General features: G+C 39.7%; 1 protein-coding gene across 9 annotated transcripts in view; it reads left to right on the forward strand.

Moving 5' to 3' along the window:
- Positions 1-23,199, forward strand: part of LIMS1 (LIM zinc finger domain containing 1) — a 137,322-nt gene that overhangs the window by 73,476 nt on the left and 40,647 nt on the right. The window contains exons 1-2 of one of the 9 annotated variants that reach the window (XM_032263019.1): positions 19,867-19,878; positions 20,624-20,630. The exons of 6 other annotated variants lie outside the window; for them this stretch is intronic. Coding sequence is in view for 2 of the 3 variants with exons in the window: in XM_032263013.1 (XP_032118904.1) it covers positions 11,192-11,298 (107 nt within the window). In the remaining variant the exon portion in view is untranslated. Of the gene's footprint in view, positions 1-9,580; positions 11,299-19,866; positions 19,879-20,623; positions 20,631-23,199 lie in introns of those variants that run through there. 2 more of the 9 variants (XM_032263013.1, XM_032263014.1) reach the window with 2 other exon arrangements.

Consider the following 23,199-nt stretch of genomic DNA (forward strand, 5'->3'; position numbering starts at 1 on the left):
TCACGAGGTCAAGAGATCCAGACCATCCTGGTCAACACGGTGAAACCCCGTCTCTACTAAAACTGCAAAAAATTAGCTGGGCATGGTGGCGCGTGCCTGTAATCCCAGCTACTCAGGAGGCTGAGGCAGGAGAATTGCCTGAACCCAGGAGGCGGAGGTTGCAGTGAGCCGAGATCGCGCCATTGCACTCCAGCCTGGGTAACAAGAGCGAAACTCCGTCCTCAAAAAAAAAAAAAAAAAAAAATATTTTATTATAAAAATGTTCTTGTTTTATTTTCTAAAAATATGACCACTTTGTTGGTTAGGATGGTCTCAAACTTCTGGTCTCAAGCAGTCCTTCTGCCTTGGCAGTCCTTCTGCCTTGGCTTCCCAAAGTGCTGGAATTATAGGCATGAGCCACTGCAGCCAGCCTGAAAATTTTCATTCTAATATGAAAATAGAAGAAACGATCCTCTTATACTCATCACCCATACTTAATACTGTCTTGCCATATATGCTTCATATACTCTTTTTTCGTTTCTTTTCTTTGTTAATTATTTGAAAGCAAATCCCAGACATCACGTCATTTCATCCCAAAATACCTCAGAGCTGGTCCCTGAGAAGATGGACATACTGCCGTATCTAACAAATGAGTGATAATTCTTTATCACCATCCAGTACCCCACCCATAATCAAATGTCCTCACTTGTCCCAAGAGTAGCTTTTTACATATGCTTTGTTTAAGATCAAAACAAAGGCCATAGTTTAATAATACATCGATTGATATGTCTCTTAAGTCTCTCTTAATCTGCAGGAAAACCTGTTTTTCCTCCTGTCGTTGACTTCTTTGTGATACCAGCTCTGTTCTCATGTAGAATTAAAGTTTTGAATTTTTAAAATAAGCCTATTTTGGGGTAACTTTAGATTTATAGAAAAGTTGCAGAGATCAGGAGCTCAGAGAATCCTCACGTAGCCCTCACCTAGCTTCCCCTTTTGTCAGCACCTTACATTACCGTCATCAGGTCTTTTTTCTGTGTCATCATCCAATCCAGGACACCGTAATGTGTTTAGCCATGGCTGAATTTTTAAATGATTTCTGTTTATAAGTTCTCATCTACTGCTGAGAAAAATAACTACTTTCTGACTAGAAGACAGTACCCTGTTACTGTTTAAAACCAGGCTGAAGGCCAGGTTTCAGTTTTTCCCTCAATTGCATAATAACTGTATAGTAATTACAGAAAGGCCTGCAGTTTTAATCTTCCAACCCTGGACTGCAAAGAAACCTTTTTTTATTTGATTTCTTGTCTTTCTAGTCTGTGTTTTTACAGCCCGGGCCTGTAATTCCAGCACTTTGGGAGGCCAAGGCAGAAGGACTGCTTGAGACCAGAAGTTTGAGACCATCCTAACCAACATAGTGGTCATATTTTTAGAAAATAAAATAAGAACATTTTTATAGTAAAATATTTTTTAAGTTAAAAAAACAGTTCAACCATGGGGATGAAAACAAGCATAACTTTCTTAAAGCCAGAATGTGATACACTACCACCCAGTGTTACACTTTCTATGTCTCATCACCTTTGACATCGTAATAATAATAGTACTATTTCACTGGATTATTGTAAAAAATAAATTTGGTAAGTGTATGCAAAGTGCTCATCACAGTTCTAGGCACACAAGAAGCACTCAGTAATCTAGCTCTTCCCCAAGGTGCTATTTCCTAAATCATACTGAGCCACGGGGAAGGAACTAGGTCTTCCCCCAAAGCTTATTATGATTTAAAAAACAGTGTATAGATATTTTCTTTTACTTGCCTTAGAAATAGTGCATTTACTTTGGTTCTATATAGTGATCTCATTATGTATCAAGGTATTTCACTTCTATTTTGGGAATTTTTATTCAGTAGAATATGTTTCCCTAGTACGTTTTGATCACTCAGAAATATTGGCACTAGTCTGGGTACAATAGCTCAGGCCTGTAATCCCAGCTCTGTGGGAGGCTGGCACGTGGGGATCACTTGAACTCAGGAATTCAAGACCAGCCTGGGCAACATGGCAAAACCCCATCTCTATAAAATATACAGAAATGAGTTGGTGGTGTGAGTCTGTAGTTCCAGCTGCTCATGAGGCTGAGGTGGGAGGATTGCCTGAGCCAAGGAGGCAGAGGGTGCAGAAATGTGATCTAAAAAAATACATATATATATATATATCCCTGACCCTCTGCGTCCAATCTGCCCTTCTCCCCTTCCTTCCATATATATATGTATGTGTATATATATATATATATATATATATATATATATGCTAAGAGTGAGGTTTTTTTTCTCTTGACAGGGGTCCTTGAGATCAGGATTGGAGGATTAAAGCTACAGGCCTTTTATTAGTCTCACAGAGTGACTGGTTTGATTTGTGTGTTAGAGTAAGAATTACCTTCTTCACCAGCCTTCCTTTGCATGAAGCAGTAGGAGCAAGTGGCTGTTTGACTGGCTTGAGCTCTAAAGTGTGTTTGGGGTATGAAGTGTTCTCAGAGGAACCGAAATCGGTGTGGTCACACACCATCATTGCCTCCTCGTACACCCACGCCCTCCCGAAGTCTGCTGTTTGTGCTGCTTCTAGTGCCTGTTTCTGTTCAACAGTACCCTTGGTTTCAGCAGAGTTTCTATGATTTAAAAAAAAAAAAAAAAAAAAAAACCTGTTAGCATCTGCCTTTTTTTTTTTTTTTTTTTTCCCCAGAACTCTTGGAAACATTGAATAATTCCATATACTCTAAAAGGAAATAAAGCAGTTTGGGTAATTTGGACCCAAAGACTCCTAAGGAATCTAGGAATTCAGTTAAATAGAAGGTTACTTTCTTTCACTGGCTTTTGCCTCCAAACCTGCAGGAGAAAACCAGCTGAAAAGGAAGAGACACACATGAGTGGGGACTGCTTCTGAGCACCCCACGAGACTTCTTTCAGAACCCTCAAACCGACCATTCACAATATTACGTGGACTAGGTCTGGGTCATTTGGAGGGAGAGAAGGTGTGGGCTGTCTGAGGTGTATGGGTGGTTTTTTGTCTTTGCAGTCTGTGTTTTTACAGTCCGGGGCTTGTGCTGTGGCTCCTGCGCCTGTCATGCACCCAGTTCCCAGAAGCTTCCGGGGTTAGGTTGTCAGTGTTGAGAGGCAATGCTAGTTCAGTCTTGACCTTGTGATGATCTGTGGGGGAGAATGTTGTAGGCCCTGGCACAGTGCAGCTGAATGACTGAAATGAATGTTTGAGTCAAATCGACTTGGGTTGGATCCACACTCTCTTATTGGTTGTATTGTTTGGTCAAGTTGTTTAACTACTTTAAGACTCAGTTTCCTCTTCTGTAAATGGGAGTAATAGTGATGCATACCTCATAGGGTTGAGATGGAGGTTAAATGAGATAGAACACATAATGTGCTGAGTAGGTACTCCAACCTCAGTTGTTAGTAATAATTATATTACATAAATAGTTAAGAGACTGAGCTTTACAATAGTGAGAAGTGAATTTTTGTGTCCTAACTTTTTTCTTTTGTAAACTCATAAAAGTCTTTTATTAGAGTCAAAGTAGGTTTAAAATACTTACCTACCTGTGGACAAGATTAAGTACATGTGGCTCATGCTGTACTTCACCAGGTCTGTTTTGTTGCTATGTCCACATAAAGAATGTGGGGAGAAATGTTAGCAGTGTTGGTGCTTCCCGCCTCCTTCTCTGACCCTCTGCATCCAGTCTGGCCTTCTCCCCTTCCTTCCTACACATCTCGGTGTCCACTCTCCTTGCTGTTCTCTTTGTCACCACTCGGGCTAGCTCAAACTGCTGTCTGTTCCCTGGGCTGCCATGACAGCTCTGCTGGTCCTCACCCTGGGGCCCCTACTGTCTCAGAGAGAGGGGTCCTTGCAAACAGATAATATCTTGTCAGTACCCTGCTTAAGACACAGGCTGCCCCTGGCTCTCAGCGTGAAGAACACCAGGCCCTTCGAAACATGCCACCACCCGTGTCTTTTGTCTCATTTCACCTCCCAGCCCTCCCCTCCACCACAGGGTCAGACCCTTTTGCTTTCAAGCCTGGTTTCTAGGATCAGATCCAGTGTTTCTGCCTCAGGAAGATTGCCCCTACTGGCCTGCTACCCTCCCCAATGTCAGCATCCACTCTATACCCTACTTTCTACTATTTGACATGTTTTAAATTATGGATTCATTTGTGTGGTTATATGGTTGATACCAGCGTCTCCTATCAAACTGCAGGCTCCATGAGGCCAGTGAGTCTCTGATGCCAAGAGCAGACCCCAGCCCAGGTTAGATGCTCACTAAAGGTGTGTGAGGGCAAACCAGGCACCCTTCTGTGCTGTCTCTTATACTTGGCTGATGACATACCCTCCCCATGTGACTTTTGCTTTTTTCTCATCTACTTTAAACCTATGATCCCAGTTTGGAAGGCTCATGCCTCTGCCAGTCTCATCCCTTTGACAGGTCCTCACCATGCTCAAGCATCTCCTTCATGTGAACTGCCCTGCACTTTCTCACCACCCAGACACTGCCTAGGCCTCCAGTCCCCTGCCAACCAGAGATGTCCTGGTAGACACTCTTCCAGATGCTAGGGAGGGTGTGGAACATCCATGATATATACATATATGATCTTTTCATGTGAAATGGAATCTCATAGCTTGCGTCCTATGGTCTTTTTTTTTCACTCAGTGGTATATCATGAACACACGTTTTTATGCCTAATACATGTTTACATTATCATTTTCAGTTGCTGTTGATCACTCTGGCATAGTAACACTATATAGGAAATAAAAGATTTTGAAAAACTTTTGTCTTTAGGGCTGGTATTCTTAAATTTCTAAATTCTATTTGTATCATTGAATCAAACTTTTATATCTGAGTTAGGAAAAACTAACAATAAATAAAGGGGTAATACAGATATCGGAAATGTGGCCACACAGTTTGTTATGTGTGTTCTTGCCTTTAACAGTAAACTTCACACAAAACCAGGGGAGTATTTTGATAATCTGAGATTTTGAAGTGAAAGTTGATGTGTTGACAATATTGGCTATAGTCATGAACCTATACTGGGGTGAGGCAGGAATTGAGGTTTATTTTTGAAGACACACCCCTTGAATTCCAGGGCAGGGAGAAGAACTGTTTTTGTTCTTTCTAGTCCTCAGAATATTGGAACTACTAGCTTGCAAGTAACTGTTAAATTTCTTCTCTCACACAGAAGTATTTCACCTATTGGATTTTTTTTGTAATGAAGGTTTAGTTTAGAAATGTGCTAAGGAGTTATAGATATACTAGAAAGTATATAATTGGTAGACAGGCAGAATGGGTAGAAACAATATTTAAAAAGTAATTTCAATACATATATGTATATATCTCGTTTTAAGTCAAATTATGGGAGAATCTGGATTTGTGGAAAAGCTTTCCTTTGTAAAGATTACCACTAGAATTTCCTTTAAAAATAAGCTCATTTAAAGAAAGAAAAATTATTCTGTGTGCTAAAGTTTAGCTTTATATGTGGTTTTCCAGAAGCAAATTTACTACATTAGAGGTACCCCCTAATTTGCCCTCAGGGAGGAAAAGTGCAGTTCCACTGCAGGCTTCTGTCTGTGTTACTTTGCTGAAAGGTAGCACTTTGTTGAGGAGGACCCTCTGTTCTCTTTGGGCAGGGCTGGGGGTATATTGGGGCTAGGGTGATCAGCATGCCTTTTCGTGGTCCTTTATGTACTCTTGAGTTCTTACCCTCAAGCAGCTTTGTGACCAAAGAGAAGGTGGACATGGAGAAGGAACAGGGGAGCCCAGAGGCTGCTCAGGGTTCTCCTCCACACCCTGAGGGCCTGGCACATTGAGGCCTTTGGGAAATGTCTGTTGAATAGCTGAATGTGCAGAGCCTACCCATGTGTGCTGCCTGCTTTATTCAGGAATGAGATTTCTGACTAAAACAATGATAAAGGAGAAAAGCATGCTCCAGTCAGGGAGTCATGTTACACAGGTCCTGTCTGGAAAGAAGCAAAGTAATTTTAGCCTGCAGAGAAGACCATGGAGGTCACCTAACTCAGCCACTTCTGTTGCAAATGGAACAATGGAGGACCGTGACAGTGAAATTACTTCCTGTGTACTTAAAAGGCAGTCACGGCAAGGAAGTTTCCAAACGTGGAACTGTCAGCTAAATGTTTGCTGGTCCCCTTTTGTACTCTTCCACTAACTTACCTTGGACTCTCCCTTGGCTCCTTAAAATGTGGGATTGGACAGGTTACTTAGAATTTCATTTTAAATTATTTGGAAATATACCCGGAAAATTTGCCATATGGCATCAGTAGCTTTTGAGAACATTTGTTAATGATCTGTATTGAAGACTGTTGATGGCCCCATGTTGCTGGTTGTGGAAGAGGTGGCTGTAATGGCATTGGGTTTTTTTTTTTTTTTTTTTTTTTTTTTTTTTTTTTTTTTGATACAGGGGTCTTAATCTGTCATGCAGGCTGGAGTGCAGTGTTATGATCATAGCTCACTGTAGTCTTGACCTCCCAGGCTCAAGTGATCATGATCCATCCATCTCAGCCTCCCTAGTAGTTAGGACTACAGGCACTTGCCACTACTCCCAGCTAATTTGGTATTTGTAAATATGAGGTCTCACTGTGTTGCCCAAGCTGGTCTCAAACTCCTGGGCTCAAGCTCTCTGCTCCCCTCGGCCTCCCACATTGCTGGGATTCCAGGCCTGAGCCACTGCACTGGCCTTACACGAGCTTTAATGACAGCTCAGCCTATCCACTCACATGTGTCAGAGGTTCAGGAAGCCTGATTAAGGAGAAAGTTGAGAGTGGCTTGTAGACAGTTGCAATATTATCTGCTTGTAAGTGGGACCATTGTTTGGTAATTTTTTTCTACACAGTGGACAGTTTTTGTAGACAGTTGCTCCTGCCTTCTCATACTCTCTGCTCCAGTTAGCTTGACCTTGAGCCTATTCACAATGGTACATCATTGAACCCTTTTCTGCAGTAGATAAATAGCACTGTTCTTCCTTCTAATTCATAGGCTAGAGTACTCTTGAGAGGCCTCACTTAGGTAGACAGCTTGACTGGCAAATAAATGTTTACTAGATGAATGTGTGTTAGACATAGTATGGATGGATATTCTTGCTTTATTAGATAAAATTTCATTTTCTCTGTAAATGATTATGACATAAAACATAAACTAAAAATTATTTATTTCCGTCAAGTTCAAAGTTAGCTGCAAAACATAAAATTCTTCTTTTATGTCACACAAGGAAATTAATGGCCTGGAAATGTACAGCTGCTCGACCAGTTTACAGGCCATTAGTACCTAGTGTACTGGCAGTGAGCCCCAGTTAGCCATGGAAACCAGCTTGCAGCTCTTTTAACTCTGTATAGGAGAAGTAATTGATGATTCAGCTACATTACTGATCATGTTTAGCGGCTTGATGTTTAATTAGGTTTCTTTACCCACTTATATCTGAAGGGGTTAATTGCAACAAGATGCTAAAAGCTCGACTATGACAAGTTTAGGCAAAAATCCAGGCTAATTTTTTATTCTTATCACAAATAGAAAATGTTTATACTTGTGGGAGGTACTGTTCAACTCCACAAATATGAAAGCTTTAGAGTTTTAGTTTCACCAAGAAAGTAAATTTTTCCAAAACTGTAGAATGACTGTGTCTTTTAAAATCTCATTTAGGCAATGTTGAGTGTTACATGCAGAAATGAAAAAGCTTCAAAACTCTGAAGATCTCTTAAATATAACACTGTAAAATGATTAGGCTCTCAAAATTAATTGGTTGAGCAACTAAAGCATAGAGCTTGTTTAACAGACGTAACTGTCTGCCATATCCTTGGCCCTACAGTTGTAGCGGTATGTTGGATGTAGGGTCTAGAAAGGTTTCTTGGAAGAGATGATCCTTGCAGTGAATCCTAGTGGGATGATCAGGAGCTAGTCCTGCCAGTGAGCCTTCTTTCAATCTTACCAAGCTGTATGTGCAAAGGCTAGAGAGTGAGAGGAAGCACAGTCTGTCCTGGAAACTCCTGGAGTCCAGTCCTCTCAGTTGGGATGGGGCATGAGATCTGCTGGAGTCAGTACAGATTCAAGGAGAACCCAACACTTTGGAAAGAAGGACAAAAAGTTGTAATTAGGTTCAAAGACCAGACCAGTTGTTAAGGCAAGTGTTTCATTTGCAGTTTTTGTGAATTGTTCCTTAACAACCACTGGGCACATGGGGAAAAGCCCCAGGAGTTTTATGAGGTAGGAAGTTCCCCATCACTGCAAGTGTCCATGAAGAGACAAAATCCTAAGTGTACACTTATACACTGTATAGGGATACTGTACAGGGATAAGGCCATGGGAAAAATGACAGTGGGGAATTCTACATTGAATGAGAGGCTGGACTGGCCTTCAAAGATTATTAAGAGGGCTAAAATGAAAAATATCTCTATATGGAAACCCACAGAAAACGCACTTACATCAGCCTCCCTCTGTACTGTCAAAATCATGCTAAGACAGTATTTGAAATTTAAAAACCTTTATATAGGCCTGATCTGAGAATTCCGGCATACGTAATAATTCCATTTCCATGGGAAAGTATGATTGAAAGGAAAAATAGATGGGAACTCCTTCTCCCTCTGTCACAGCCCTGTTGTGTGCTCTGGGTGTCTGTCCATCTGCCCCTCTTCCTTGTGCTGATGTGCTGCTGTCTGAAGGGTGCTGGGGAGGGAGCGCCTTCCTCTCTCTCAACCTTCAGTGAAAAAATCCTGGTTAAAAGGGGCTTCCCCAAAGACCCAGAATTTAATTTTACTCAGTGTGGCAGTTTCATCAAAACATAAGTGTTGATTTGCTGAAGTTCCTATTTGTCATACAGCCATTTTAAAAGTCAGAGGGCAAGAGTTGTTTCAGCTTGTTTAATGGCTTGGTAACTGTTCCCCCACCCCACCCTGCCACCCCCTGCACATCCTTTTAACAGTACTCTCATCAAATGCAGGATTCATCCTACACAGTTAGGTGTTTCCTGTCTGGTTAACCTTTAGTAGTCATTAAGTTCTTTTTGCTTGTCACAAGCTGCATCAATTTTTAAAAATAAAGCAATTATTTACATTTTCTGTGGAGACAGGTCATATTTCACGTTAGGATTTCTGTATTTGCAGTGAATATACAATTGATTTGTATTTTATTCATTAGGCATATATTCTGTGTTGATGGTAAGAGGAAAACAATTAAGGAAGATTAGTGGTTGTTTCTGTTCATTTTTTTTTAACCTGTCTTGATTTACAGAAAACAAAGGCGGGGTACAGTGGCTCACGCCTGTAATCCCAGCACTTTGGGAGGCTGAGGCAGGTGGATCACTTGAGGCCAGGAAGTTCCAGACCAGCATAGCCAACATGGCAAAATCCCATCTCTATGAAAAATACAAAAATCAGCCGGGCGTGGTGGCGTGAGCCTATAATCCCAGCTACTGGGGAGGCTAAGGCACAAGAATCCCTTGAACCCAGGAGGCAGAGGTTGCAGTCAGCCAAGATTGTGCCCTATGCTCCAGCCTGGGTGACAGAGAGAGACTTTGTCTCCCTAAAAAAGCCAAAAAAAAAAAAGAATTGGATACTTTAGGAGTTCTAATTTTATATGTTTCTATTACCGTAAACTAAGTTGTTCGGAATTTAAATCTTCTAAATTCTATTTGTTTTTGAGTGGCAGTATATTCACAGTTTAGAAGGTGTAGATTGGTATGTAATGGAAATGCTTCCTTCTTCTCCTGTTTTCCAGGTCCCTCAGAAGCAGCCAGTGTTACTGGTTTTTTGTGTACCCTTCCAGAGACAGATACAGCTGTCAACTATTTTTAAAAACATGTTTCATTATTCGTTAAATCTAGTGTAGTGACAAAAACGGTAAATTTTTCCCCTGCATCTTTAAAAACATGCTGTGTTTAAATGACAATTATGAAAAGTCATTTGTTTTCCCTTGGGCCATGGACCTAGGATAACAAATGGTAGCCCTTAGGGCAACTAGCATCTATGTCCTGAGTGAAGGAATGTAGACTTCCCTTTCCTGTGGGTTGCCTTAATTTTTGTATCTGTAATGCAGATTCTCTCAGAGATGGGACTATATTAACTAACTCTTGGTGTAAAAAAAAGGTATCAGACCCATTTCTCTGTGCTCTTGTTGAGAAGATTCTAAAAGGAAAAGAGGCTGGTATAAATTGCCCAGGGAGAAATTCCTAGAACCATGCAGCCAAACACTGGCTAAGAGCTTGCTGGGAGGTGGCCTGTATTTGTGGTGTGGTCCTGTGTTCTCAGTGAGACTGAAGTGGATTGGAGGGCCACGCTGTGCCTGCTGTTGGGTATTGTCACGTGGAGCTGGATGATGAAGGACTTGCCCCATATTTGTTGTCCACATCCCCATACCCAAAACCTTCCTAGTCAAATGTACAGGTAAACACAGGGCACATAGGACCCATTCCACCGTGAAGCCAACAACATTCTGTCAGCCGAGGTGGCCTGCCCTACTAGAGGGCACTATTCACAGCCGGTAATTACAGATTCGCAACATCTCTGAACGGGGGGTTATAGAAGAAAACATCTTTCTTTCAGTTATGAAATTTTTAGTAATATTTAATGAGGGGTGGGTGGACCAAAGACACTTCTTCCCTTCTGAAGAGGATTTAGAGTAGAGTAGTAAGGGGGAGGAGTCTGACTGCCTCCCTTTAGAATTCTGCCCCTCTTGCCCTTTTTAAGGAAAATATCCCTAACGAACCATTATAACCAGGTGCTTCTTTAAACTGACAGCTGCCTGTGAAGTGTTAATGGATTTCTTGGCAAATAAAACAGCTGGACCTTTCTTTACCGACTACCTTACTGGAGCTTTTTAGCCCAATTTTAGTTCAGAATGATCCTGGAAAGGTTTATAAAGGAATTGGTGTATTATTCATAACCATTAAATTTTGCTTATTAGTAAACAAGTAACCTCCTTGGTCACTAACTCCCCCTCCCCAAGGTGTGAGGCCCAGAGATAAGACAAGTTGTGCCTTGCTGAGGAGGGTGTGTACCAGTGAGAAACAGGAAGCTGTGCTTCAGCAGCCTGGCCTGCCTGGAGGTTTCTAAGTCTGAGTCAGGTGTGCTGAGGTCCCTCGGCAAGGGACACTGTTTTCCCCTGGCAGCCACACTGCTGAGCATAAATGCTTTAAAGTGTCAGCAATTGATGTGTGGAGAGAAGTATGACTGCATTACAGCTTAAAGAGCTTTCACAGTCAGGTCTCTACAGGAGAAGACGAGATCGTCCGGATAGTTTGAGAGTAAATGGATTACCCGAGGAAGAGCTAAGGTGAGTGCAAAGTCATGGTTGGCTAAAGGTCAAGGCATCTAGTAAGTGTAGCAGGGATTCATGCCTAAGTGGATGCAGCGTTGGGAAGTACTCATTGAAAGTAACCTCCCAGTCTGTGATTAAAGACTGAACACAGCATCAAGATTGTGCTGATTGGAACTGTGCAAAATTAGGACACTTTTGCCCATTTCTTCACAAATCCTTTAAGTTGTTTTATCTCTTCTCCAAACCTATGTTGTTGTTATGTCTTTAAAATTTATGTAATCATCACAGTAACATTTTAAATTGAAAATAGTTGATTTTTCCCCTTACTTTAAAGATAATTTTCTTTGGCTGATTGGAACATGTTTTTGTCAGCGTTTTGGTGAAGGGGGTTAGTTTGTGGTGGCTTGGGTTAGGGGGCGGGGTGTCATGGGGATTGTTATTGAAATGGTGTAACAGAGGAATGCAGTGAAACTATTTAGTGTAGCCTAGGAAGGAAGGACATCAAAAATCTGGAAACCATTTTAACTAAAAAGGTTAGAGTTCTTGACTTTCAAAGTGAATTTACCTAAAACAACTCTATTTTAGTTTTTTGTTGCAACTGCTGAAAATTTTTTTCAGATTTGAGGTTCTGAAAGTCCCTGCAACATTAAGCCTGTGTGTTAAAATACTGTGTTAACTGAAGGGTTTAGATTTTCTCTGTTCCTGGGATGTTCCTGTTTTATTGCTGACAGAAGGCTGCAGTAAAGAGAGACTTCCTTCTTTAAAATTGCATTTACTGTTTAGTACTTGAATTTGTTTTGGAGGTCGTGATTTAAATGTGTGAATATTCTGATTAGATGGCGGGAAGTTTATCTATACTTTGTGTACTTTTGTTCTTTTTCCTACAAACTCACTTCCAGAGTTGATTTAAATTCTCTGTTTAAATTTAACAGGTTCAAATTGACAGGTTTAAAACTCCTCTATTAAATTTGTATTTGCCATAGACAGCTATTCTACAGGAACTGTAATTTGCTAAAGAAACTTTTACTTTAAAATTGTTGACTCACTAATTTTTGAAAAGGTTGCATTAAAGGACTATTATTGACACTAACATTATTATAATTTATTGTCTACTATATCAGGTGTCCCTTAGCTACATTTACTGTATTAAATTTGAATTGATTGGATTAAACAATTAAAAAGTCTCAGAGTTTAAATCGTTATGAATTCTTTATGTGAGGTTAGTGAAAATATTGAGCTCTATATGCTAACCAGATAAGACAATTGGAAGTGACTCCCAAAACCAACATTTATTGGAAGATTCCAGTCCATAATGGATCCAAGAATGAAGTTATCAAAAACAGTTTTAATTTCAGATTTCAGGGTTTGGAGGAATTTCCTTTTTTAAAAGAAATTAAGTTCTATAAAATAACATTTTAAACCAGACTTTTCTTTATTTTCAGACAATAGCCAAAGTACCTATGAATAAAATAACGTACATGTCATTTGCTTAGAATTTAATTAAAAGAGGACGAGTACTTCTTAAGTATTGCTTCTTCTAGTTGATTAAAGAGAAATATTTTGTCACCCATTCTGGTGATGTAGTTATCTGGTGATATAAGCAACTTGTATTTCTGTCACTTCTTTTGTCCCCTAATGCAGAGAAAATAACCATTTTCCTTATTTAGTAGTATAGGTTAGCCAAGAAAAGTAAACCATTATCTGTTTGCCCCTGGATTTTTTTTAATCAGCTTAGAAAGGTAATTTTTTTTTTAACCCTAGTTATACTAAGCCTATCTTCAGGATTAAATAAAGTTTCTAAGTTAATAGGAATCATAGAGAATAAGGACTTTGAAGTTAGGTACACCAAAGTTTCAGTACTAGTCAGACAAGTTATATAATGTTTTAAAGCCTTGGTTTCTTCTTTTTTTAATAAGGATAAAAATAACTACCATTACTGAACATTATTTACTCTCTCACAATATTCTCACCACCAATTCAGTGAGGAAAGTAGCATTGTTATCTTGTGAATAGTGTGATAACAGTTAATTCATCGTTTAATTTTTATTGAGTGCCTACTATGTGCAAAGTAAAGATACAGTGATGAATAAGACACAGGCCTCGCCACACGAAAACTCCCCTAGGTTTGGGCATATTGAATATGACCAACAGATTTTCTCTCCATGAGCAATTATTTGATTTTGAATACATGTGCTATCAAACATTTTTCATACTGTCTCAAGTATTGCATAAGACCCATTCCAACTCTCATTCCTTCTTACTCACATGTTCATTTCTTGTAATGTTTGTGGACTCTTAACAGGAAAACTTTCAGAGTCTAAAATTGGTCATGGCCACTGCCAGAAAACATTTTTTTTCTTTTAAGTTTAAATAAAAAGCTGTGCTCTGAATTATGAGATACAGGTGCTTAAAGAGCACCATAATACACATGAAAATACTTCTGGCTTCAAACTTGAAATTGTTCAAAACTGAAACAGGTAAAAAAGGTGGTATGACAAACATTGGGCTTCCTAAGTATTAAATAGGACTTGAAACTGACTTTATTCACATTTTTGTACAGTGGAGCATTACCCACTGTTTGAGGGTTATATTAGAGTGAAGAGACATAAGTGACATTCTTGTTCCAGTGGGTTAGAAGTCTCATACCTCCACAAGACATTTACCCTTTTTTCCCTGAAGTTTTTGGTGTCCCAAAATAACATCTAAGATATACCCATGTACATATACTTACTCCTTTAGTTATTCTATCTTTTAAATTGTGTTGCACCCAAACATAGTTGTTTTTTGAGGATACCTGAATAACAAACATACCTGAGAAATTCCTGCCCTTTAAAATTCTCAAAGTCACTTTTTCTCTGCCTCATGTAGAAGGGATTTGTAAATAACTGATTAGAAACAGTACAAAATTCAACTTTCTCCGGTTGGGTTCAAAACATAGCCTAATATAGGTGCTGGTGGCCAGACGTGGTGGCTCACGCCTGTAATCCCAGCACTTTGGGAGGCCAAGGTGGGCAGATCGCCTGAGCTCAGGAGTTCTAGACCACCTTAGGCAACGTGGTAAAACCCCGTCTCTACTAAAATACAAAAATTAGCTGGGCGTGGTAACACACAGCTATAATTCCAGCTACTAGGGATGCTGAGGCATGAGAATTGCTTGAGCCCAGGAGGTGGAGGTTGCAGTGAGCTGAGATCACGCCATTGCACTGTAGCTTGGGCTACAGAGTGAGATTGTCTCAAAATATATATACATATATGTACACATATACATACACATATATAGAGAGAGAGTTTTCTTCCCCGTCCCTATTTACCCTGTTCCTTTTACCATGCTGCTGCCCTCCTTACTCCCTCACTTCCTGCCCTCACTCACCTCCTAGTTTTTAACACACACACACACACACACACACACACGCTGGTGAACTATGACCCTCAGGCCAATCTGGCCTGCTGCCTTTTTGAGTGTGGCCCATGAGCTGAGGATGGATTTTACATTTTTAAATCATTGAAAAAAAAAATAAGGAATATTTTTCACATGTGAAATACATGAAATTCAAATTTCAATTTCCACAAATGAAGTTTTACTGGAACACAGCCATGCTTATTTGTGGTGGTTTTGTGCTACACTGGCAAAGCTGAGTTGTGATACAGACCAATGTGGCCCACAAAGACATAAAGTATTTACCTTCAGGCCCTTCACAGGAAACCTGGGCTGACGCTTGGTCTAGTGCTGAGATAAAAACTCCTAGAGCTTTCCCTTTTCCCTGTTCCTTTGGCCATGCTCCTGCCCTCCTCACACCCTCACCTCCCAGTTAGGTTTATCTTGCCTGGATAAAATCAGGGCTATGTCAGCCATTTGAAAAGAATGTGAATCAAAAAAAAATGTAGTTTGAAATTTGTATTCCTGATGTTCAGGAGTAAAGTGAAAATGTGAAGTTGCCAGACAGCAGCAGTGAGCTCTTTGCTTTTTAGACCTGTCCTCCTTTCCTGCAGCATTGACTTTGAAGTACCCTTTTCCTGATTCCCGGATGGATCGGGTTAACCAAGAATGGAAGTGCAAAGAAAAGTGACCTTTACTTTCTGGTTATTGAATAAACCTTCGAGCTCATATTTTTATCGATACAGCATATAAAATCATTTTTACATGGTGGGAATGTCCTTGCTTTGGTTTGAGAGTGAAAACTCAGGTCATGTGTTCCTGACTAGTATATTACCATTAATTGAGCCCCTCTTATAGGCTAGGCACTGCATTAAGTAAGGGCTTTTGTGTGTATGGACCTACAACTTATGATCCTATAAGTGAGGAACAACTGAAGGCTGTAAAGGTAGTCATTGTTATATAACCAGTTCCTGTCCTTGATTCAAATAAGTTAGTGCCCAGAGTTCAGTCGAGGTTGCAGTAGCTCAGCCTAGGGTGTGAGTTTCTTGCATACCTGTTTTGCCATTTGCTGATTGCTTTTTTGGCCCATCTTTGAACTGAAAAATTATATTTGTATTTTAGTTTTAGAAATGTAGTGTCTTAGACAGTTGGGATAAAATTGCAGTTTTGTCATTATCTTATTGTCTGATATTATCTCTTCTCATTATTTGATGGTTCAGTGATGGCACATTTAGTCTTCCTAACAATGAACAAACACATGACACAAAAAGAAATATTTTTCTCTTTGCTATGGAAAGGTATCCGCTCTTTAAAAGTTAGTAGTGTTTTCTCCTGTATGTTTGGTTGTAACCTACAAGTACTTACATTGTAATAACTGGTTTTACAGGCCCCCTCTTCACCCCCTCACCACCTTCCGCCATATGATAAAGAGGGGATTCTCCAAGGCAACAGACTTTTACCATATTTCCTGTGCATCTCTAGCACCTACTGCAATTCAGATTCTGTTTCTCATTGAATGCATAAAGGAATGAGAAGCTAAACTGGCTTAAAGGTGCCTCTTTTATTCTAGATTAAACTCTTTACACTCTACTTTTTAAGTCTTATTAACTTTTTATTTATGCACAGTATCATGCTGAGAGAAGCCTGAGGGATACATATACTAGAGGATAGATCATGATTGTTTTGCTTTTCTCTTTCTGTAGTTTTGGGAAGCTTAGTTTCCGAAGGGAAATATATTTTTCAGTCATCTAAAATATTTATGTATACAATCATGTGCTGCCTAAAACATTTCAGTCAACGAGAGACTACAAACATGACAGTAGTCTCTTGAGACTATAAGGAAGTTGTCCTATGCACATGTACCATCTTAATCTTTTAAACCATATTTTTACTACACTATAATTTTTTTGGCTATTTTATATACACACTGTTGTGTTACAGTTGCCTACAGTATTCAATACAGTCCTATGCTGTACAGGTTTGTGGCAATAGGCTATACCACATAGCCTAGACATGTAGTAGGCTGTACTGTTCAGGTTTGTGTATGTTTATGTGAACATTTGTATATTTATGATGCTAACACATGGCTAAATCACCTGACGATGCATTTCTCAGATTATATCCTTGTCACTAAGCAATGTATTACTGTAATAGAAGGAGTATATGCTGAAATTAAAAATAGCAGTGTCGATGCTTAAAAATCAGGTCCATTAAAGGAATGACAAAAAGAGGTAAAAAGTTATTGAATAATGATCCCTTTCTGGTTTTTTTTCACTGCTAAGAGACATTTAGAAATTAACCAATCTCAACTTGAACAGAATCAATCTGTAATTTTGTTGTCAGTAGACATCAAATTATCTAAATGATTTATTCTGACAATTAAATTTCAAAATATTAATAATTTGGTTGCTTTCCTGTTGGGTTTTTAAAAAGCAAACAAAATTTTGAAGTCTCAGGTATAAATTACTTACAAAAGTCAGAAAAGAAATTGTCCAAAACTTGTGCTTTACCTACCTGACTTTGGATGGATGTTATTAAAAGGAAACAGTACTATTTATTCTACATGTATATGTCTTAGAGACATAGCAACTGATTATGTGTCTGCCACCCCCTGGCTATTTTGTGACTAAAACAAACCTTGGATGCAAATATTTTCTTATTTAAAAAAAAAATCTTATTTTAGAAGTAATTATTAAATATGTTTTACATAAATATGAACCTCCTTAAGTTTTTTTAAATGGTTATACCTGTTTCCTAGGGCTGCCATCACCAAGTACCATAAACTGTGTAGCTTCACAGTATAGAAATCCGTTGTCTTATGGTTCTGGACACCAGCAGTCAGAAACCAGCATGTCAGCCTGGCCATACCCACTCTGAACCCTGAAGGGAGATGCTTCCTTGCCTTTCTGAGCTCTGGGCTTTGCCTACAGTGCTGAGTGTTCTTGACTTTCAGGTGCCTTGCTCTGGTTTCTGCCCTTGTGACCAGCTTCTCAGTGTGTCTGTCTTCACTACAGCTCTGGTGACTTTCCCTTGGCTTCTTGAAGTTTGACAGCAGTAATACTTTCTTAAAATTTTCGCCTCCTGTGTCTCTCCACCACTGCCTTTTCCTAGGTTTTCTACTAATTACTTCTTTTCAGTTTTTCTTTTGTCTTTCCTTCAGTGTCTCCCATAGCTCTTCAGTATGTATGGATCACATACCATCCATGTGGAATCATGTCAGATCAGGCCAGGAGTCATTTCTAGCTCTCACTTAGTGACTACCACCAGTTTAAACAAGGGATGTCCAGTTAATATTTGTGAATCAATAAATTAATGAAGTGAGCTAGGAAAGCAGTTTATTGGATCGTTTGTTGAATTGGCAGTGAAATCAGAATACAGTATTTTGATTTTTCTTTACAAATTAAACTTAAAGCCATTAAAAGATAATAGAATATAATATAAACAGGGATTTTGAAGACAAGATTGTGACTGTACCTCCTTCCAGACCCCTCCAAAGTAAAGCACTTGTTATCTAGGTAGAGTAGTAGAGAGTAAGCTTTAATGTATTTTAAAATGTGGAAAGACATTTCATCACATTATTTATTTATTTATTTATTTTTGAGACGGGGTCTCGCCCTGTTGCCTAGGCTGGAGGGAAGTGGCGCAATCTCAGCTCACTGCAGCCTCCGCCTCCGCCTCCCACGTTCAAGCATTTCTACCACCTCAGCCTCCCACGTTCAAGCATTTCTACCACCTCAGCCTCCCAAGTTCAAGCATTTCTACCACCTCAGCCTCCCAAGTAGCTGGTATTACAGGCACACCACCTGTCGGCTACTTTTTATCTTTTTAGTAGAGACAGGGTTTTACCATGTTGGCCAGGCTGGTCCTGAGCTCAGGTGATCCACCCTTCTTGGCCTCCAAAAGTGCTGGGATTACAGGCGTGAGCCACAGTGCGTTATGCCTCACCTCAGACAATTAATTTTTTAAGATAAATATAACAGTAATGAGGTTTATGAAGGTTTTTCTTGTTTTTTCTGAGACAGGGTCATGCTCTCTTACCCAGCCTGGAGTACAGTAGCACAATCTTTGCTCCCAGGCTCAAGTGATCCTCAGCCTTTCAAGTAGCTGGGACTTCATTGAAGTATTTTTTTGAAAAAGCAGACTACTTCTTTGACCATATGTGCTTAAAGGAATATCGATAGATTTGGTGTGCATCATAACTAGCAGTGAAATTCGGCAGAAACATATTGCCATCACCTTTGCCCATCTCTGTTGCCATGCACTATTATAGCTTTTTAAAGGAAGATGTATTGTGTGGTATTGGGAGGAAATTGTACATTTTATTATCAGATTTCTAATTAATTAGGGATAATAAGAATGAAAAAATGGCAATATTATAGGGAAGAAGTATTTGTATGTATGGAACTGGAAATGGATCACAACTTACATGTTGGCTTCTAATTTGTAATGTTTCAGCCATGTTTAGGTGGAAAGAATATTTATAGGGTTGTTTCCCAAAATGTTTCTTCTCTATGAATGAACATAGGATGGTCTTTAGAGATGTATATAAAGGAAGAGAGGAGACAGAGACTGAGATTGACTGCTTCAGCTATAGTGAGTTAACTTTCACTCCTAATAGAAATAGAGTTTAGATATTTCAGAAGGCCAGTCAATGTTTTTAGAGCTTCTGATTGTCACAAGACCAGATTTAAAAATGCAAATATGAGTTATATAGAAGACTTTCCATTTTAGACTCTCAAAAAAGATGTGGGTGTTTGTTTGACATTGCATCCTTTAATGAACTCATTCAGCATGGGAGGAAGTGGAACTTTACTTTGGGCCTCTCTGAAGTTTCCTTCAAATATAAAAAGAAAGGGTTGGTCCCTTCAGAAACTTTAAAGAGTCATTTTTTTCTCCAGACAGGATTTCCCTGTGGATTGTGGTATATGAAACAGTCAGCGATTCTCCTTGGAGGTGATGTGAGGAGAGAAAGCTATGTGGCCTAGACTGCAGATTACTTTCCTGAGGCCCTTCCTTTGACCTGTGGCAGCTGCAGAAGCATCTAGGTTTAGGAAATCAAGATTTGAAAACCAGGGGAAGGCCAGGTGTAATGGCTCACGCCTGTAATTTCAGCACTTTGGGAGGGTGAATCGGGCAGATCACTTGAGTCCAGGAGTTCAAGACAAGCCTGGGCAACATGGCGAAACCCCATTTCCACAAAAAATATATAAATTAGCCAAGTGTGGTGGCGTGCACCTGTAGTCCAGGCAATTTGGGAGGCTGAGGCTGGAGGATTGCTTGCGCTTGGGAGGTTGAGACTATAGTGAGGTGAGATCACACCATTGTATTCTAGCCTGGGCCACAGAGTGAGACCCTGTCTCAAAAAAAGAAAAAGAAAAAGAAAACCAGGAGAAGATAGCCTGCCTCATTTAAAAGTGATTTTAAAAGCAGTGGAATTCAGGCATCCCTGTACTTAGCCTCCCTTGAAATTCATTGTGCTGCTGTAGGAAATCAGAGCTTAATTATATCACACTTACATGCAGAAGAACTCAGAGATGCAGTGATACGATGTAGGGAATTCATTTCAAAATATTTTATGGTCGATAAGTAGATAGAACAAATTGATTATGACTTGGTAACTGTTGGAGTTGGGTAATGGTTCAGTGGGATTTGTTACACTCCTTTAATGAATGTTTGAAATCTTCAGTAATCAAAGGTTTTATGTTTTTTGAAATATGTATCATGACGAATGGCACAGTTTTAACGTTTCCCTGTTATATAGCTAACACATTATAATTTTTCATTTATTTAGGGCTTATCAGTGATCGTGCCCTATATAAACATCTATCCCAGTAGTCAGGAATACATCAAAGCCCCTGAGGCTCCCTCTGCTGTCAGCTACCTAAGTGTCTGTTGGCATGTAAACCACACCAGGATTTCACCACCGGTGGCTCTAGCATGAGTGATTTGGAGGTTGAGTGGGAGGCAGAGGGTGGAAAAAAGTAGGATTCTTTACCTTAATCCAGTCTGTCTTCCTCTGGTAATCATTAAGCCTTTCATATTTTGTGTTGAAAAAAATTTTTCATAATGTTATTAGCAAGTGAAAATGATAATGTGATGGGTAAAAGATTAGATTCAGAAAAATGAAGATCTCAAGTTACTGCTTTTACCTCTGTGGAGCAGAGATGGAATTCTTTGATTTGTCAGGCAATTTAAATGTATTATGACAGAATGAAGTTGGCTTACAGAGTGTGGCCTCAGAGAACTGGAATACTGGCTCAGGCTACTTAAATGTAGATGAAAATATTAAAACAAAAAGGAAGGTAAATTGACCTTTAAAAGTCCGTTTATGTAAGCAGTTTACTTAGTGGCAATCTGTACCCGCATAGCAAGTGTACACATTGATTTCTGAATGAGAAAGCACTGACATTGCTTTATGAGTCATTATGATATTGTTCTTCTGATTGTGTTTGTGCTCAAGTTAATAAAATCTACCAGTTGACTCTCCCATCCCTTTCCCCCTCCATTCCAGGAAGCATCCATGTATCCTGTGCTCTGCTCTGAAATAGAACATTTAATGCTCATCATGACGGCAATGGAAGATTTGGTTTTGCCTTTTGAATTGCTTCCTGCTCTTCTGTCCCTTTGTTTTTGCCAGCATCTTAATTCTTACTAATTGATTTGGAGAGATTATTTTTATGTATTCTTTTAACACAGAATTATTTTCTCTAATTCAGAGCAATTTTATTTATAAGGATAAAACTGTCTCTTGAAGTAGTCATATGGTGGTTTGTCTCTAATAGATTAGAATACTGCCATCTACAGAAGAATACAAATGACTGCTGCTTTTAAATAGGCTTAAATTATTGACTTTTTTTTTTTTTAATGGAGTTTCACTCTGTTACCCAGGCTGGAGTACAAGTAGCACAATCTCAGCTCACTGCAGCCTCTGCCTCCCAGGTTCAAGCGATTCTCCTGCCTCAGCCTCCCGAGTAGCTGGGATTAGAGGCACCTGCCACCATGCTCAGCCAATTTTTCTATTTTTAGTAGAGACGAGGTTTCACCGTATTGACCAGGCTGGTCTTGAACTCCTGACCTCATGATCTGCCCTCCATGGCCTCCCAAAGTGCTGAGATGACAGGTGTGAGCCACTGCTCCCAGTAAATTACTGACCTTTTATACAACCAGTGTAGATACTGTCATTACAGGGTCAGACCTCTCATACTTATATTCGGTCCAAACATAGTCCAAATATTCACTATGTTTATTAGTTTATTTGAACCAAGAGTTTCACCATTTGATTTGCTTTCCTAATAGGTTCTAAGCTCTTTGAAGCTCAGTTATTTTGTTCTTTTTGTTTTCTCAGCCTATGAATTTGGCCACATGCCAAGTTAGTTTTGATTGCATTTTTTTCTTTTTTATTTATGAGCTGCTGTAAAAGAGATTGTTCTGTGTTATGCTTTACTAATAGTTGGCTAAAGGTTTGAATTAAAGGACTGAGTTGGCCCAGAGTCATCCAAGTGCATATTTGCCCTTCTGAACTGAAACCCCTGTTGACACTGCTGTTTGTAAAAGGATTAGAGCAGGGAGTTTTGTTGCCCTACAATTGGGAAACTTAAGTTTTATTTTATATTATTTAAGTAATTAAATGTTATCTAGTGTACACAAATCTGTATGTGTCCATCTTTGTGCCTTAATTACAAAATTTCCTGAAATAATTTCCCTGAGCTCCATGATGGTGTTTCTCTCCCCAAGCTTTTCTTGTGATTCTCTCTTGCACACCACCGTTCTTTAGAAGTAGCATTTCTTGGAGGTTTGTGGCTGAGATGGGAACTGGTTGCTCCCATGTCTTCTTTGTGGCTCCAGAGGAAAGAGGAAGGAGCATTGTCCTCAAGGGTAGAGAGGGAGGAAGCAGGCTGGGCAAAGCTCACAGAAGTCCATGCAATCACTGACCTGTGTCAGGCCAGGGTCTCCTTCTAGCAGGCTATCTGTAGTGGGAGGGAAGAAGGACTTCAGGGCTCTCTGGAGTGCCAGTAGCCAGCGCTCATGCAGCACTCAGTTTTCAGTGACTCTCATGTTAATTCAGCATGCCACCTGTTCAATTCACTGTCTGTACCAATGGGGATTGGGAGAGAGGTAGATGATGAGGAAAGAGAGGAAATAATTAGGTAATATGTTATCTCCTAAAAGCTCATTTTGTAACAGAAATTGTCCAGACTATTATGCATTACATTTTAGATTTTTCCCAATCCCCTCAGAAAACACAGAAGCTCATGTAGAACATTGCCCCTAGCATTAGCATGAGGAAGTCTTCCAGCCCTCCCAGGGCTGGGTTTCAGGCCCCCTAAGCTGTGCCCTGTGAATGTGACACCTTGTTCTGCTCATACCTCTGGAGAGATGCAACACAAGTCAGTGTTAAGTGGTAAATACGGTTCTTTTCACTGCAAACGTCTTGAAATCAAGGGACTGTTTAGAAAGCAGCCTGCTGCTGCATTCTGTTGTGGGAATGATGTGACAGGAAGGGAGGCTCAGTAATGACCATGACAAGAAAATGTGTGGAA

Source organism: Sapajus apella, unplaced genomic scaffold, assembly GCF_009761245.1.
Source record: "Sapajus apella isolate SASKATOON/1434 unplaced genomic scaffold, GSC_monkey_1.0 scaffold134, whole genome shotgun sequence".
In the NCBI taxonomy this organism is placed as follows: domain Eukaryota; kingdom Metazoa; phylum Chordata; class Mammalia; order Primates; family Cebidae; genus Sapajus; species Sapajus apella.